Source organism: Ovis canadensis, chromosome 9, assembly GCF_042477335.2.
Source record: "Ovis canadensis isolate MfBH-ARS-UI-01 breed Bighorn chromosome 9, ARS-UI_OviCan_v2, whole genome shotgun sequence".
NCBI classification, from domain to species: domain Eukaryota; kingdom Metazoa; phylum Chordata; class Mammalia; order Artiodactyla; family Bovidae; genus Ovis; species Ovis canadensis.
The window spans coordinates 55,513,530-55,530,522 of NC_091253.1; the positions used below are offsets into that span (position 1 = coordinate 55,513,530).

Here is a 16,993-nt window from a genome sequence, read left to right on the forward strand (position 1 = left end):
GAATGACCTAAGTTATAGTTGTAATAATTGCAATTTCAAATAACAGAAGTAAAGAAGACCTGTGCCAACTGATTGTTTGCTTACCTACTTATTAGAATATAAAAACTTGTTATATTCATTTGTCTGACAAATATGTTGCTTCACAATGTGTTTGTGGTAGAAATCCTTTGCTCTTTTTAGTTCCAACTTTGTGTTCAGTCTGCACAGTTTTGAGATACCTTGTACTATTTTATCCATGTCTCTGAGATCAACTGGTAATCTTGTCATCTACAAAATCCATTTAGCCTCTGTGGCTCAGAGGTTAAAGCACTTGCCTCCAATGTGGGAGACCCTGGTTTGATCCCTGGGTTGGGAAGATCCGCTGGAGAAGGAAATGGAACCCACTCCAGTATTCTTGCCTGGAAAATCCCATGGACAGAGAAGCCTGGTAGGCTACAGTCCATGGGGTCACAAAGAGTCGAACAGGACTGAGGGACTTCAATTTCACTTTCACTGTCACTTTCACTTTCAAACAAATCCATGTGTTCCTACACTGTCAAGAAATATCTCTGAGATATGACAGCAGTTTCTGGTGTAGCAGTTCAGAATAATGTATTTTACTGGGCTAAGAAATCTATGGATGCTTTAATCATTGTTTATTAGGACAATAAGGGACTTTAGTTCTAGTAGTTTAGTCACTCAGTCATGTCCAACTCTTTGTGACCCCATGGACTGCAGCATGCCAGGCTTCCCTGTCCATCATCAACTCCTGGAGCTTACTCAAATTCAGGTCCATTGAGTCGGTGATGCCATGCAACCATCTCATCCTCTGTCATCCCCTGGGTTTGATACACCAAATATTGATTCATTCTTTTAATACTAGCTATGAGCTCTGTAAAATCTAGGCCTTAAGGAGAGAGTAGCAATCAAATCAGTTGGTTCTTGTGTCTTGGTGCTGTAGCAGGGGAGGAAGAGAGACAGGCACAAACTGAATAGGAAATATGAAATGAGATGATTCTGGAGAGTGCTAAATGCTGTGATAAAAGATTATGAAGATTTGTTAGGGTAAACTTTTTAAGATATCATTAGAGACTGAATGATGACAATGCTCAAAATTCTCCAAGCCAGGCTTCAGCAATATGTGAACTGTGAACCCCCTGATGTTTAAGCTGGTTTCAGAAAAGGCAGAGGAACCAGAGATCAAATTGCCAACATCCACTGGATCATGGAAAAAGCAAGAGAGTTCCAGAAAAATATCTACTTCTGCTTTATTGACTATGCCAAAGCCTTTGACTGTGTGGATCACAATAAACTGTGGAAAATTCTGAAAGAGATGGGAATACCAGACCACTTGACCTGCCTCTTGAGAAACCTGTATGCAGATCAGGAAGCAACAGTTAGAACTGGACATGGAACAACAGACTGGTTCCAAATAGGAAAAGGAGTAGGTCAAGGCTGTATATTGTCACCCTGCTTATTTAACTTCTATGCAGAGTACATCATGAGAAACACTGGACTGGAAGAAGCACAAGCTGGAACCAAGACTGCCGGGAGAAATATCAATAACCTCAGATATGCAGATGACACCACCTTTATGGCAGAAAGTGAAGAGGAACTAAAAAGCCTCTTGATGAAAGTGAAAGATGAGCGTGAAAAAGTTGTCTTAAAACTCAACATTCAGAAAACGAAGATCATGGCATTCGGTCCCATCACTTCATGGCAATATATGAGGAAACAGTGGAAACAGCTCAGTTCAGTCACTCAGTCATGTCCAACTCTTTGCGACCCCATGAACCACAGCACGCCAGCCCTCCCTGTCCATCACTAACTCCCGAAGTCCACCCAAACCCATGTCCATTGAGTCGGTGATGCCATCCAACTATCTCATCCTCTGTCGTCTCCTTCTCCTCCTGCCCTTAATCTTTCCCAGCATCAGGGTCTTTTCAAATCAGTCAGCTGTTCACATCAGGTAGCCAAAGTTTTGGAGTTTGAGCTTCAACATCAGTCCTTCCAATGAACACCCAGGCCTGATTCCTTTAGGATGGACTTCTTGGATCTCCTTGCACTCCAAGGGACTGTCAAGAGTCTTCTCCATCACCACAGTTCAAAAGCATCAATTCTTCGGCGCTCAGCCTTCTTCACAGTCCAACTCTCACATCTATACATGACCACTGGAAAAACCATGGCCTTGACTGGAAAGACCTTTGCTGAGGAAATAATGTCTCTGCTTTTGAATATGCTGTCTAGGTTGATCATAACTTTCCTTCCAAGGAGTAAGCATATTTGAATTTCATGGCTGCAGTCACCATCTGCAGTGATTTTGGAGCCCCCCAAAATAAAGTCTGACACTGTTTCCACTGTTTTCCCAGCTATTTGCCATGAAGTAATGGGACCGGATGCCATGATCTTAGTTTTCTGAATGTTGAGCTTTAAGCCAACTTTTTCACTCTTCTCTTTCACTTTCATCAAATGGCTCTTTAGTTCTTCTTCACTTTCTGCCATAAGGGTGGTGTCATCTGCATATCTGAGGTTATTGATATTTCTCCCAGCAATCTTGATTCCAGCTTGTGCTTCTTTCATCCCAGTGTTTCTCATGATGTACTCTGGAAACAGTGGCTGACTTTATTCTTTTGGGCTCCAAAATCACTGCAGATGGTGATTGCAGCCATGAAATTAAAAGACACTTTAGTCCTTGAAAGGAAAGTTATGAGCAACCTAGGCAGCATATTAAAAAACAGAAACATTACTTTGTCACCAAAGGTCCATCTAGTCAAGGCTGTGGGTTTTCCAGTAGTCATGTATGGATGTGAGAGTTGGATTATAAAGAAAGCTGAGTGCTGAAGAATTGGTGCTTTTGAACTGTGGTGATGGAGAAGACTCTTTAGAGTCCCTTGGAATGCAAGGAGATCCAACAAGTCCATCCTAAAGGAGATCAGTCCTGGGTTTTCATTGGAAGGACTGATGTTGAAGCTCAAACTCCAAAACTTTGGCTACCTGATGTGAACAGCTGACTCATTTGGAAAGACCCTGATGCTGGGAAAGATTGAGGGCAGGAGGAGAAGGGGACAACAGAGGATGAGATGGCTGGATGGCATCACCAACTCAACGGACATGGGTTTGGGTGGACTCCGAGAGTTGGTGATAGACAGGGAGGCCTGGTGTGCTGCAGTTCATGGGGTCACAATGACTTGGACACAACTGAGCGACTGAACTGAACTGATAACAAGCCAGCGATCTGAGCATCCCAGAAAAGAACATTCAAGGCAGAGGAAATAGGCCACAAACAAAAAAAGACAATGGGATGGGAAATTTCCAGTATCCCTTCCGTCAGCACTGCTAATACTTGATACACACTGTATCACTAGAGCCACTACTTCTCACAGAATCTGAACTTAAAAAATGACAACTGACAGATTAGAATTCTGAGCTAAACCCAACAAGATGAAATGTGACTAACAGGAATCTAAAGTGGTGCAGCAGGTTCATAAACCCAGTTACACAGCTCAAAATGATGTTCAGTTGGCTTGGCAGCTGTTGATAAAAGAACAGTCTGGGGATTCTAATTGACCACAAATTGGAGCTTGCTCTTGCCATTTCTGACCGGTAAAAGCAATGTGTAGATATCGCCCTTAGGCAGACTTCTCCCTAGTTTAAAGCATCATTAGAGCTGTCCAAAAATGGAACTCTCCATTGCTTCACTCATTAAAAAAAGAAAAAAAGAAAAAAGAGCAAGAAAGAATTAATAACTTTCAGGCCTTTTGAAAAAAAGAAACTTCTGTTAAAGAACCAGTTTAAAATATTTTTTGGTTTCTGTGAAGCTGTGACTTGTTACTGGTTTCTTTCGTTCCAACGTTTTCTTCATTTGGGGATATTTATGTACAGTTAAGAAAGAAAAATGACATTGGCATATAAGTCATATGATGAGGTCTATTGAAAATTTGATATATAATGTCATCTCCCAAAATAGTAATCTGAAACTTCTTTGACTATAATTTTTCAAAGGAACTTAAACTTCGGGTATGTTTTGAACAAATAAAATATTAAAACTGCAAATATGTCTTGGCTTTGCTATGTATTAGCCGTGTAATGTGGGCAATTTATTTTCCTCAAAATGAGACCAATAACTTGTACCTGCCTGAAAAGTTTGTTAGGAGGATTAAATTAGTTGTTGTGTATAGAGCAGGTAAAGCAGTGCCTAGTAATAGTAAGTGATGTGTATGTGTTTGCTGTTATTATTAGATGTAAATGTATGTTCTGCTCTGCCTTCAGGAATTAATGACCAAGTTAATAACTGAGACACCTGAACAGCCAATCCCATTTCTCATTGACCATCTTCAGTCAAAACAAGGAAACCGTGGGCAACTTCAAAGAACCTTATCTGGATCTGCAGCTCTCTGGGCAGAAAGTGAAATATCAGGTAAATGAAGATGTATTTTACAGTTAATGTTAATATATTTAATGTAAAATTTATGAAAGTCTTTCTTTTTATAACAAGTAAATCTAGATAGTTACCTATGGTTTCATGTATTCATTGGTATTCATCCATATACTGCTGCGGCTGCTGCTGCTAAGTCGCTTCAGTCGTGTCCGACTCTGTGCGACCCCACAGACGGCAGCCCACCAGGCTCCTCCGCCCATGGGGTTTTCCAAGCAAGAGGACTGGAGTGGGTTGCCATTGCCTTCTCCGACCATATGCTAGAACTTGTCAAAAAGTATTCTCAAATTTGAATATATTGTTATTTATTAGGCTTCCAAACATAAGAATCTTTGTATTCAATTTGAATGGAAGTAAGGTTCAGATTTGCATGGAAAGCTTTTATTTCATATGAATTCAAACTAATTATTTTAAACTTTAGTTATTTATTATCTTTTTATGAAGAATTTGAATTAAGTGCTTATAGCTCCTCTGGGCAAAAAGGTAAACAATACATTTCTAGAGTTACCTTTTCTGTAGCCCAAATGGATAATTATTCTGTTTCCCTCAGTTCTAATTTTACCTTATGTTATAAGTTCAACCTGATTTATTTACTGTAAACATTGGGGAACCAACCTTACCTCTCCAGTAAGCACTAGTGAGATAATTGGGTAGACTTGTCTTTGATTTTTATTTATAAAATGTGTGTCTGATAGCTTATTTCTTTTACACACTGGTCTGTTAGTTTGGTGTTTACTTCCGAACCCAAATCCCACCCCCAAACCTTGGCTTGAGTAGCTAACTCCTCACTTGACTCCCGTGATATCTGACTGACTGGATTTCAAATGCTTTCTAGGGGTAGCACCGTTGCTTCTCTTCTCTTCATGCCCTCTGGGATCCCATGAAAGGATTTTGGTCCTCTTTGGCTGTATTCTCACATTGGTGCTTAAAGTGGGTAAGGGATAGGGTATTCTCTGCAGAATGTAGACAACTCTGGTGTTAGTTATCAATATAGAAGTTCTCTGCTGCATACAGGAAGCCAGAATATGAGCTTTTGGTATAGTAAGAGGGAACTCTTGGTTTTTCTTGGTCACTTTCTTAGGGTTAGATTCTTAGCAAGTTGAGTATTAGGCATAGGCTCTGGTTTGTAGGTGCAAAGAGGAATCCATTCTTGTGAAGGTGGACCAGATAAACATCCACGAGCCCATTAAAACTCATAGGAACCCATATTTGTAAGTTATCATGTCTGGAGAGATAATAATGTATTAAATTCTATAGTATTAATCAACACACATTTAATAGCTCCCATTTACCACAAGTCAAAAGTCTGTGGAGGGTTTAAGCAGATTGTCTGTTTCATCACACAAAGCTACAGATCAAGATGTTGGCCAGGTTGTATCTTCATCCAGAGGCTGGAATAAGGAAGAATCTGCTTCCAAATTCATTCAGGTTGTTGGCAGAATTAGTTTCCTTGCAATTATATGACTGAAGTCCCTGTTTCTTGCTGGGTCTCAGCCAGCAGCTGCTCTAAACAAATAGGTACAACCCACAGTTCTTTGACGCACAGCTCTCGCATCACAGCAGCTTATTTCTTTTTGTTTCCTGAGAGAGAATGTGTTGCTGTTGTTGTTCAGTTGCTAAGCAAACTCAGTTTGCTAAGTTGCTAAGTTGTATCTAAGTCTTTGGGACCCCATGGACTGCAGCATGCCAGTCTTCCCTGTCCTTCACTATCTTCCAGAGTTTGCTCAGATTCATGTTTATTGAGTCGGTGATGCTGTCTAACTATCTCATTCTCTGTCATCCGCTCTTCCTTTTGCCTTTAATCTTTCCCAGCAACTGGATCTTTTCCAGTGAGTTGGCTTTTCACATCAGGTGGCCAAAGTATTGGTGCTTCAGCTTTGGCATCAGTCCTTCTGATGACTTCAAGGTTGACTTTCTTTTAGGATTGACTGGCTTGATCTCTTTGCTGTCCAAGGGACTCCCGAGTCTTCTCCAACACCACGATTCAAAAGCATCAGTTCTTCAGCACTCAGCCTTCTTACATTTATTTATTTATTTTTGAAATTTAAATTTTGTATTGGAGTATAGCCAATTAGCCATGTTGTGATAATTTCAGGTGAACAGTGAAGGGACTTAGCTATACATATACATGGATCCATTCTCCCCTAAACTCCCATCCCCTCCCTCATTAATCTGCCACATAACGTTCAGGAGAGTTCTGTACGCTATACAGTAGGTCCTTGTTGGTTATCTATTTTAAATATAGCAGACTTATTTCTGTAACAAGAAAGAGAATTTCTTTCAGTAAGATTTGCTAAGATGGAATCTTATAATACAAACTATATAGTGAAGATAGTGGATGGAGATAGTGAAGGATGGAAGCCTGGTATGCTGCTGTTCATGAGGTCACAAAGAGTTGGACACGAAGTGACTGAACAACAACAAAATAAAGCAAGAGGGGAATACGGGACTAAAATTCATCCAGTTTCTTTGCATGAACTTGAATTTCTTGGGGCATCTTAGTAGGTAATTCCAACAGGCTGTTGGATATGAGTCTAAAACTGTGGATGGGTTAAGGCAGAAGTTTCAGGAATAGCATTCAGGATTGTGCACATTAAAATTATGAGAACAGAAGAATGCAAGAAGTTGTGCTTAAATTTTGAGTAGGAGCTGGACTGGGATAAGGCAAGTGTGAGATGATATATTTCATTGATATTTTTCCAGTTTTTTAAGAAGTGAAGTTGTTTGCTGAGGACAAGAGTTTTGGGGAATAAATTGTGGAAATTGAAGTGAATGATAATGGTTGTGAAGTCACCCTGGGGAATAAAAAAAGACTTGGCAAAGGAAAATAAAAAAGACTGAAGCAGTCCAGGGGCTTATTTAAAATTTAAGACATGAAGTAATAATCATGGAAATTATGGGCAGGATTGTGGTTTTTCCCCCACAGTGCCCAGAAGTGCTAGGAGGAAGGGGAGAAAAGCAGTTTGAGAGACTGATGAGAACTGTGGATGTACAGCAGTGAGGATGAAGGGTAGACAGACAGTTGTATGAAGGCGTTGAGGATGTCTGTGGGTAATTTGTACAAGCAATCAAAGCATGTGGCCCGGTATTAGAGGGAGGGAACAAGGAAACAGTCTAGACATAAAAAGCAGATCAGAGAACTTAGAATCTTTAAGAGGCCAAATGTAAGGGAAGGCGTGGTGAAAATATGAAAGATTGAGAAGGCCAGGGAAATTGTGATGTTTGGGACCAAGACTTTTGAGGGGAAATGATTCCAGATGATGAGAAAGTCCTGTGGGTATCCTGAGTTTGTGGGCTCTGAAGTACAGAGAAGTGAAGTTCTTTAGGGTTTGAGAGGACAGTGAATTGTGATACTCAATACATGGTTTGTTTAAGAAATTAAGAGGTCACCAGAGTTTCATTCTGTTTGTTGAAAGGTTAAGGGTGGCTGGGCCAGTGTCTTGAGTAGGGCTGCAAGAGTAATCAGGAGCAGAAAGATGCAGGGATGGAGTGGTGAGCAGTATAGACACGCAGCACCTACCACAAGAGAGGAGAAACGTTCAGCTGAACATGGATGGACCACATTTGCTTTTCTCTTTCTGACTCACATCACTCTGTATGACAGACTGTAGGTCTACCCACATCTCTACAAATGACCCAGTTTCACTCCTTTTTGTGGCTGAGTAATATTCCATCATGTATATGTACCACATCTTCTTTATCCATTCATCTGTCATTGGACATTTAGGTTGCTTCCTTGTCCTAGCTGCTATATATGTGGAGTCTAGAAAAATGATACAGATGAACCTATGTCCAGGGCAGGAATAGAGATGCAGGTATAGATAATGGACTTGTGGACACAGTAAGGAAGGGGAAGGTGGGATGAATTGGGAGATTAGGATTGACATATATACACTACGATGTAAAAAATAGAAAGCTGGTGGAAAGCTGCTGTATAGCACAGGGAGCTCAGCTCGGTGGTCTGCGATGACTTGAGAGTGGGATGGGGGATGTAGGTAGGGGGTAGGTCCAAGAGGGAGGGGATACATGTATACACACAGCTGATTCACTTCATTGACCAGCAGAAAGTAACACAGCATTGTAAAGCAATTACACTCGAAAACAAACAAAACAAAACAAAAAAACACCGTGGATGTACCAGAAAACCCCAGCCTATGGCAGGTGACACGTGAGGAGGGGATGAACACCTTTCATTCCGAGCAACTGCAGAGGAGGAAGCACTCTTGTGGAAAGAATGATGTGGCTCTTCTCTTGAAGGAGAGGATTTGAAGATGGAGGACTATCGTTTATCATGGAATGTATGCCCCAGAAGGTGAAGAGAAAAGGTTTTAGAGGGGAGGATATGGCAGGAGAGAGAAGGAAAGCAGAGACTAATTCTTCGATACGAGTATTAGTAGAAGAGGTTATAATTCAGGTGACAGTAAATAGTGCCAGTTTAAACTTGAACTATAATTGTGAATTATTTCTTTTGGTGCTTGTTATAATTAGTTAGAAAGGGTCTCAATATTCAAACTGTTTAGGTTAATACTTTTTGAAAATATCTGAAGGTGCCCCCTTTTGCTTTTAAATTTATCTAGCATCTTGGGGACTTAACATGTTCTCAGAAGTTTGTCTTTTAATGTCTAGGAGAAAGTTGAAAGCAACCTTGTTTTTACTTATTTTTAGGTGCTCTATTATTAAACACTTATGGGATTTGTTTTTTTTCTTTATTTCTGATATTCAAAAGTTTTACTGGGAACACATCTGCATGTTTGTCTCTTTTCTTATTTTTCATTTTATCCAGTGAATCCTTTCAATTAGCAAACCCGCATCTTAATCCTAGAACAGTTGTCTTCGTGTGTACTCAATGCTTCTATTCTATTTGTTTTGATTTCTTCAGAAAAATCAGCTATGTGTAAATTGTTTTCTTTATCAATAACTTCTAGGGAGGTTTGTCAAGTGTATTCTCCCTGTCACTGATTCAATTTTCTACAGTATTACTTTTCTCTTTCTGGCTTTGTATACAAATTCAAATATTATACATATTGCATTTTAATTTCCTATCAGTATTCTTGATCTTCTTTCATTTTTCTTAGCAATTATAGTTTTACAGTTTTATCTCTTTTCTCATTTCTTTTTGCTTCACAGAGTCTATTTTATTTGTATTAAAAAGATAAAATAGCCATATTGTAAAATTTAAAGGTTTTTTCATAGTAAATCTTCCTTAAAACTATGAATTTCTTCTATATCTTGAGTGATGTATTCTTGCTTTTTATATTGAATCTTCCTTGTTAAAATATTTATTTTGTTTATTTGAATCTAAATGAAGGATGTTCGAGTTAGTTTTGTTTGTTTAGTTGCTAAGTCACGTCCTGTTCTTTTGTGACCACCCCCCCCCCACCCCCGCCCGCCCCCCACCCATGGACTGCAGCCTTCCAGGCTCCTCTGTCCATCAGATTTCCCAGGCAAGAATACTGGAGTGAATTGCCATTTCCTCCTCCAGGGGATCTTCCCAAACCAGGGATCGAACCTGTGTCTCCTGCATTGGCAGGCAGGAGGATCTTTACTGCTGAGCCATGGAGAAGTCCATCTAGTTTTAGGTTTGTCAATAAAGAGTGTAGGTATTCTATTATTTTTTGTCCGCTTACCATATAGCTTAGAACTATTTAGATAGTTTTTAAAAATTTGGGGGAGACAGATGAGATCATGGCTGCTACTATTGGTCTTTGAGAAACTGACAAGTGACTTTGTGTCTCACATCTCTTTTCAACACATTAAATAAGAACAGTATCATTGCTAAGATAGTCAAATTAATCTGGATTTTTTTTTCTTTCCGATAGTGGAGAATTTAAAAAGCTGCAAAATCCAGTGTATTCTTCTGTGGCTGCTTTTAGTTTTTCTTTGTATCGTGAGATACTGTGTTTTGTGTCCATGATTCTTAATTCCTTTAGCTGTGTTGCATTAGAAGAAACTATGATCCTAGGCTGGATATAGAAAGACAGATTCTGATAGACTGTGAAACAATGTCAGGAGCTGAATCTGAGGTAGGGGCAAGCATTGTGAATGTCTAGATATTTTTCAATCTATTACTGATAATGTCTATTTTTTTGTCTTAATTCTGTCTATGGAAGAATACAGACCAGTATTTCTGTTCATAGACCAATATTTCTGTTACTAGTATTTTACACTATTTATACCTCTTTTGGTATTTAATGGGATGTTTGCAGTAGAAAAACTGGATAACAACTCATTAAGTACAAACTTAACTTGAGAATTTGAAGGCTCTCTATAGTGTTTCATGATGTCTACTTGGTGTTTATAAGTGAGTAGCCAGAGAAAGATTTATGAATCATGCATATGCTAGGATGATTTGAAAATATTGAAATTTAAACAAGAAGGTAGAAGGAAGCTAAGGAATGTCATGTAGATAAAAGATAAGGAAGCAATGAATAAGACAAAGAAGGAGAATATAATGCCCTGAGAATAAAAGAAGAAAAAGCTCCACAATAGAGTCTGTCTAAAAATATGGGATGAAAAGATGTCAAGAGGGATAAACTCCTGGAAAGATCATTTCATTTGAAAGTTGGTATGATACTGGCCACCTTTGAAGGGGAACTGTAGCTTTCAGTAAAGGTGATTGAACTACTCTCTCATGAACAGAACAGTGGAAAAAATCAGTAATACTGTTTTGCTGAAAGTTTTCACTTTCGTCTCAGGGTCAAAGGATTTGTTAATAAGCCACTCATTATATACAAATAAATAATAAAAATATTTATTAGAGAATTATCTAGCTTACTTTCATGTACTAGCATTAAAAGAAGAGAAATAGAGCAGAAGATACATCACCAAATTGGACTTGCTGACATTCAGACTTAAACAATGTGGAGAAGTCCCATGTGACAGCAGTCTGGAGTTCCAGTTGGGAAAAGGTCCTGGGCAGTGCATCAGCTTTGTGTGTGAGACTTCAAAGATTACAGTTCAGGGTTCCCCCTTATAAACCCAGAATGGACGCAAACTGATATCATCATCAATGTGTAACCAAATTGCAAGCCTCAGTTTAATTCAGTAGAGTCACTCAGTTGTGTCCAACTCATTCAGTTCAGTTCACTTGTTCAGTCGTGTCCGACTCTTTGCAACCCCATGAACTGCAGCACGCCAGGCCTCACTGTCCATCACCAACTCCTGGAGTCTGCCCAAACCCTGTGCGACCCCATAAATTGCAGCACGCCAGGCTTCCCTGTCCAACACCAACTCCTGGAGCTTACTCAAACTCATGTCCATCAAGTCAGTGATGCCGTCCAACCGTCTCATCCTCTGTGGTCCCCTGCTCCTCCTGTTTTCAATCTTTCCCAGCATCAGGGTCTTTTCCAATGAGTCAGCTCTTCGCATCAGGTGGCCAAAGTATTGGTCTTTGAGCTTCAGCATCAGTCCTTCCAATGAATATTGAGGACTGATTTCCTTCAGAATTGATTGGTCTGATCTCCTTGCAGTCCAAGGGACTCCCAGTAATCTTCTCCAACACCACAGTTCAAAAACATCAATTCTTTGGCGCTCAACTTTCTTTATGGTCCAACTCTCACATTCATACCTGACTACTGGAAAAACCATAGCCTTGACTAGATGGACCTTTGTTGACAAAGTAATGTCTCTGCTTTTTAATATGCTATCTAGGTTGGTCATAACTTTCTTCCAAGGAGCAAGGATCTTTAAATTTCATGGCTGCAGTCACCATCAGCAGTGATTTTGGAGCCCAAGAAAGTAAAGTCTCTCACTGTTTCCATTGTTTCCCCTTCTGTTTGCCATGAATTGATGGTGAAAGGTTGTTGTTGAATTATGACACCGTGGCCCCTGGCGGAGAAGAATTCAATCTGGGGCCAGAGACAAGGCTTGATCGCTCAGAGCTTTTGTGTAACAAAGTTTTATTAAAGTATAAAGGAGATAGAGAAACCTTCTGACATAGGCATCAGAAGGGGGCAGAAAGAGTACCCCCCTGCTGGTCTTCAGCTGGATGTTATATAGTCACAAGCAGCCTGTTAATGAAAGAAAGGAATGTCTCAAAACTCAGAATGGCACCAGGCCCTTCACCCATAAGATGTATTTTGGGATAATCTTGGCACCAAATGGTCTATCTTGGGCCATAAAATGATTAACTTGAATCTTGAAGAAGGGCAGATCACCATACAAATAGTTTCATATACATAGATTAGAGGAACAATATCAGAGTATAACATACTGGTTTATCAAGTAGGTTCTGAGCCGAAAGGCGACTTGAAGACAGAGTTTGGGGTAAATGCATAGTACATTAGCATAGCTTAAGATAAACATTTCCATAAGAAAAAGGCATTGGTTAACTTCAGGTGAAACCAGGTGTCACTATGGCAACACAGAATTTTAAGAAAAACCTCCTTTTAAATTTGTATAGAGAAGGAAATAATATCTCTAGTTTGTTTCCCCCTGCCCCTTAAGAGAGATAAAAATGTCTTACACTTGCAGGCTATTTCCTCCATTTGGAGACCCCTGGCCTTCCTGCCTGTTACTCTCTCAATGGGACCAGATGCCATGATCTTTGTTTTTTGAATGTTGAGTTTTAAGCCAGTTTTTCACACTCCTCTTTCAACTTCATCAAGAGGTTCTTTAGTTCCTCTTCACTTTCTGCCTCAAGCAGGGTGTTATCTGCATATCTGAAGCTATTGATATTTTCCCCCACAATCTTGATTCCAGCTTATACTTCATCCAGTCTGGCATTTCGCACCATATTTCTGCATATATGTTAAATAAGCAGGGTGACAATATACAGCCTTGACGTACTCCTTTCCCAATGGATCTAGTCCTTTGTCCCATGTCCAGTTCTAACTGTTGCTTCTTGACCTGCATACAGATATTTCGGGAAGCAAGTAAGGTCGTCTGGTATTCCCATCTCTTGAAGAGTTTTCCACAGTTTGTTGTGATCCACATAGTCAAAGACTTTGGCATAGTCAGTAAAAGAGAATTAGATATTTTTCTGGAAGTCTCTTGCTTTTTCTGTGATCCAGCAAGTGTTGGCAATTTGATCTCTGGTTCCTCTGCCTTTTCTCAATTCAGCTTGAATATCTGGAAGTTCACAATTCATGTACTGTTGAAGCCTGGTTTGGAGAATTCTGAGTATTACTTTGCTAGTGTTTGAGATGAGAACGGTTGTTCGGCAGTTTGAGCGTTCTTTGGCATTGCCTCTCTTTGGGATTGGAATGAAATCTGACCTTTTCCAGTTCTGTGTCCACTTCTGAGTTTTCCAAATTTGCTGGCATTGAGTGTAGCACTTTTATAGCATCATTGTTTAGGATTTGAAACAGCTCAACTGGGATTCCATCACCTCCACTAGCTTTGTTCATAGTGATACTTCCTAAGGGTCCCTTGACTTCACATTCCAGAATGTCTGGCTCTAGGTGAGTGATCACACCATCATGATTATCTGGGTCATGAAGATCTTCTTTGTATAGTTCTTCTGTGTATTCTTGCCACCTCTTCTTAATATTTTCTGCTTCTGTTAGGTCCATACCATTTCTGTCCTTTATCAAGCCCATCTTTGCATGAAATATTCCCTTGGTATCTCTGATTTTCTTGAAGAGATCTCTAGTCTTCCCCATTCTATTGTTTTCCTTTATTTATTTGCATGGATCACTGAGGAAGGCTTTCTTATCTCTCTCTCGCTTTTCTTTGGAACTCTGCTTTCAAATGGGTATATCTTTTCTTTTCTCCTTTGTCTTTAGCTTCTCTTCTTTTCTCAGCTATTTGTAAGACCTCCTCAGACAACCATTTTGCCTTTTAAATTTCTTTTTCTTGGGGATGGTCTTGATCACTGCCTCTTGTACAATGTTTTGTCTTATAATACTTGTAATGTAGTTTAAGCTTGGTGCCGGTGTCCAGCTCTAGCATCCAGGGATTCAACCTGAAGAGATGGACAGTGTCAGCGATGAGGCAGCCTCTCAGTTTTCTTGGACTGCCTATTTATTTCAAGTTTAAGATTTTCTTTTATACTTTACAAAAGCATTAGGTCAGAGGTTTGACATTTTCAGTTACCCCTCACCCAGATTTATCATCTCCATAAATCACTGTTGCTCTTCAAACATAGTTCCTGCTTCAGTGATTCTCTGGGAATCAGCCTTACCATCTATTATCTGCTTCCTCTAATGTGTCCTAGTTAACTTGTGATTACATTGTAACTCATGCTACATTCCTCAGTTTACTACTTACCTTCCTAAATCCTGTTTGCCCCTAACATCCTGAGCTCACTATCTCTTAAAAAGGCTTCTAGCTATAGTGTCTCTAAAAATTCCTAACTTGTATAAGCTATAGTAAAATATGCTAACTTTACAACATTCCTTAAATCTTTAACTTCTAACTATTTTAACTATTTCTAAGCCCTAAATTCAGTAAACTCCTTTGCCATAAACATTTTCCTCACAAACAGGCTTTAGATAGCAATCCCTCCCATGGCCTCAAGCTGCGGCCTATGTGCTCATCCTGGAACACTCTTTTGTAAAAGTCCTTAAACAAATGTCAATGATTAACTTTATGGATTATTCTCTGAGCATAGCTGCAGAAGGCTTTGTGCCTTCTCATGCTCTTCTCAAGAACAATAAGCACCTTAATATTCCTTTTCGGTCAACTCAGCCGAGGAGAGGAAAAAACAAGTTAGAATTACAAGGCCTAACTCCTTCATCCTGGGTCCGTGCCTGCGGAGTGAGGACAGGGGGCTGGGGTCATGCCTCCATTTTGTCAGTAATGCCTAATGCGGCTGACGCGGCTCCCGACAGCCTAGGACTTGGCTGTTCAGGCCCTCTTCAAGGTGAAGTCACTCAGTCGTGTCCGACTCTTTGTGACCCCATGGACTGTAGCCCATCATGCTCCTCCCTCCATGGGATTCTCCAGGCAAGAGTACTGGAGTGGGTTGCCATTTCCTTCTCCAGGGGATCTTCCCAACCTAGGGATCGAACCCGGGTCTCCCGCATTCCAGGAAGACGCTTTAACCTCTGAGCCACCAGAGGGGCTAAACAATCTCAACATTTCCCCCCCCCCCCCCCCCCCCACCCACACACATCTTACCTATGGTGCTGCAAGTGCTGCACTCACAGCAGGCAATCATTCGCAGTCACTCCCAGTCAGGGCTATGTCCAGGAAGGTTAGAAGCAAGGTCAGAGGGCTGCTCTGTTTTGTCTCTGAAGAGTAAACAAGTCTATTTATTTAATTTCCCTAACAAATACTATACTGGAAATGTATGTGTGCGCCAGTGGTCTTATGGACTGCAGCCCACTAGGCTCTCCGTCAGATGGAGGAGCCTGGTGGGCTGCAGTCCATGGGGTCGCTGAGGGTCCGACACAACTGAGCAACTTCACTTTCGCTGTTCACTTTCGTGCATTGGAGAAGGAAATGGCAACCCACTCCAGTGTTCTTGCCTGGAGAATCCCAGGGATGGGGGAGCCTGGTGGGCTGCCGTCTATGGGGTCACACAGAGTCGGACACGACTGAAGTGACTTAGCAGCAGCAGCAGCAGTGAATAACAGATAAGGTAACATCAGATGAGTAAAATTTACTTAAACATTTAGTTGTTTTTATTTACAGCAAAATACAGTGCTTTATTCTATGACACCCATTTATAGAATGTTATTTTAAGTAATTTGTGCCTTAAAAAGACTTTCAAATAATTTTACAGTTTAACATCATTTTAATCATATTAATATATAAACTAATTCATATCACATGCAAAACTCACATTTACTGGAAAAATAAAGCAAGTAATACTCTGGGATATTTGCATTATTTTGATACAAGGCAGCATAGCTTTTGCTAGGTATATCTAATTACTTCAGGGATTTAATTTTTGATCAATCATGAAATCACTTATTGTTTTTATTGTTTTTTTCTTTTGTTTGACAGAACATAAAGGAACAAGAAGAGATTTCAGAAACTATGATAAACCCTGGCAGTTAAATGCAAAGAAGCCTAAAAAGTCAAAAAGTGACCTTGCTGTGTCTAATATTTATCCACCATCTCCAGAATCAAAATCATGTAAGGAAATTTGTCATTTAAATATTAACTTAATGTATGTTAAGTGTGTGTTAGTAAAGTGAAGAAAAGGTAAGAATTGAAGCCAAATTTTTTTCTGATATTTCTGCCTATTAATTCTAATGAATTTCACATTTGTTTTAGCATTAACATATATTCTCAAGCATATGTGATTGATTTAGACTTTTGAGTATAATATTCTTTTAAGAATGTAAACTTCATGGAGGAGGTCCCTTGCCTCTCATGAACAGTTGCAGTATTTTATCATATTCAGAGCAATACCAACCCTGCATTTAATAAAGGATATAAAAACAAATCTTTTAGAGGGAAGGCAAAGAGGATTTCTATTCAAAACATTTAACAAAATAAAAAAAAAAAACTCCTTCATCCAGGGTCTCTCTGAAGTCCTACTCATTTATTACTGAAGGTTGTGTATTTGTTCTCTCCCACAATAATAAGTACCTCCTTGCCCCTCCTCCTTTCTCTCTGCCTTTCCAGCTGCTAAGTTTTCCCAGTGCTCTGTTACCATCACATGGGCATAAACATGTCATATAGCTT

General features: G+C 39.8%; 1 protein-coding gene across 6 annotated transcripts in view; it reads left to right on the top strand.

The window, feature by feature from the left end:
• The window catches only part of C9H8orf34 (chromosome 9 C8orf34 homolog), a 337,664-nt gene that overhangs the window by 55,994 nt on the left and 264,677 nt on the right, over positions 1 to 16,993 (top strand). For all 6 annotated transcript variants that reach the window (XM_069600208.1, XM_069600210.1, XM_069600209.1 and 3 more), the window contains 2 exons: positions 4,249 to 4,396; positions 16,307 to 16,438. In XM_069600208.1, the coding sequence (XP_069456309.1) occupies positions 4,249 to 4,396; positions 16,307 to 16,438 (280 nt within the window). The remainder of the gene's footprint in view (positions 1 to 4,248; positions 4,397 to 16,306; positions 16,439 to 16,993) is intronic.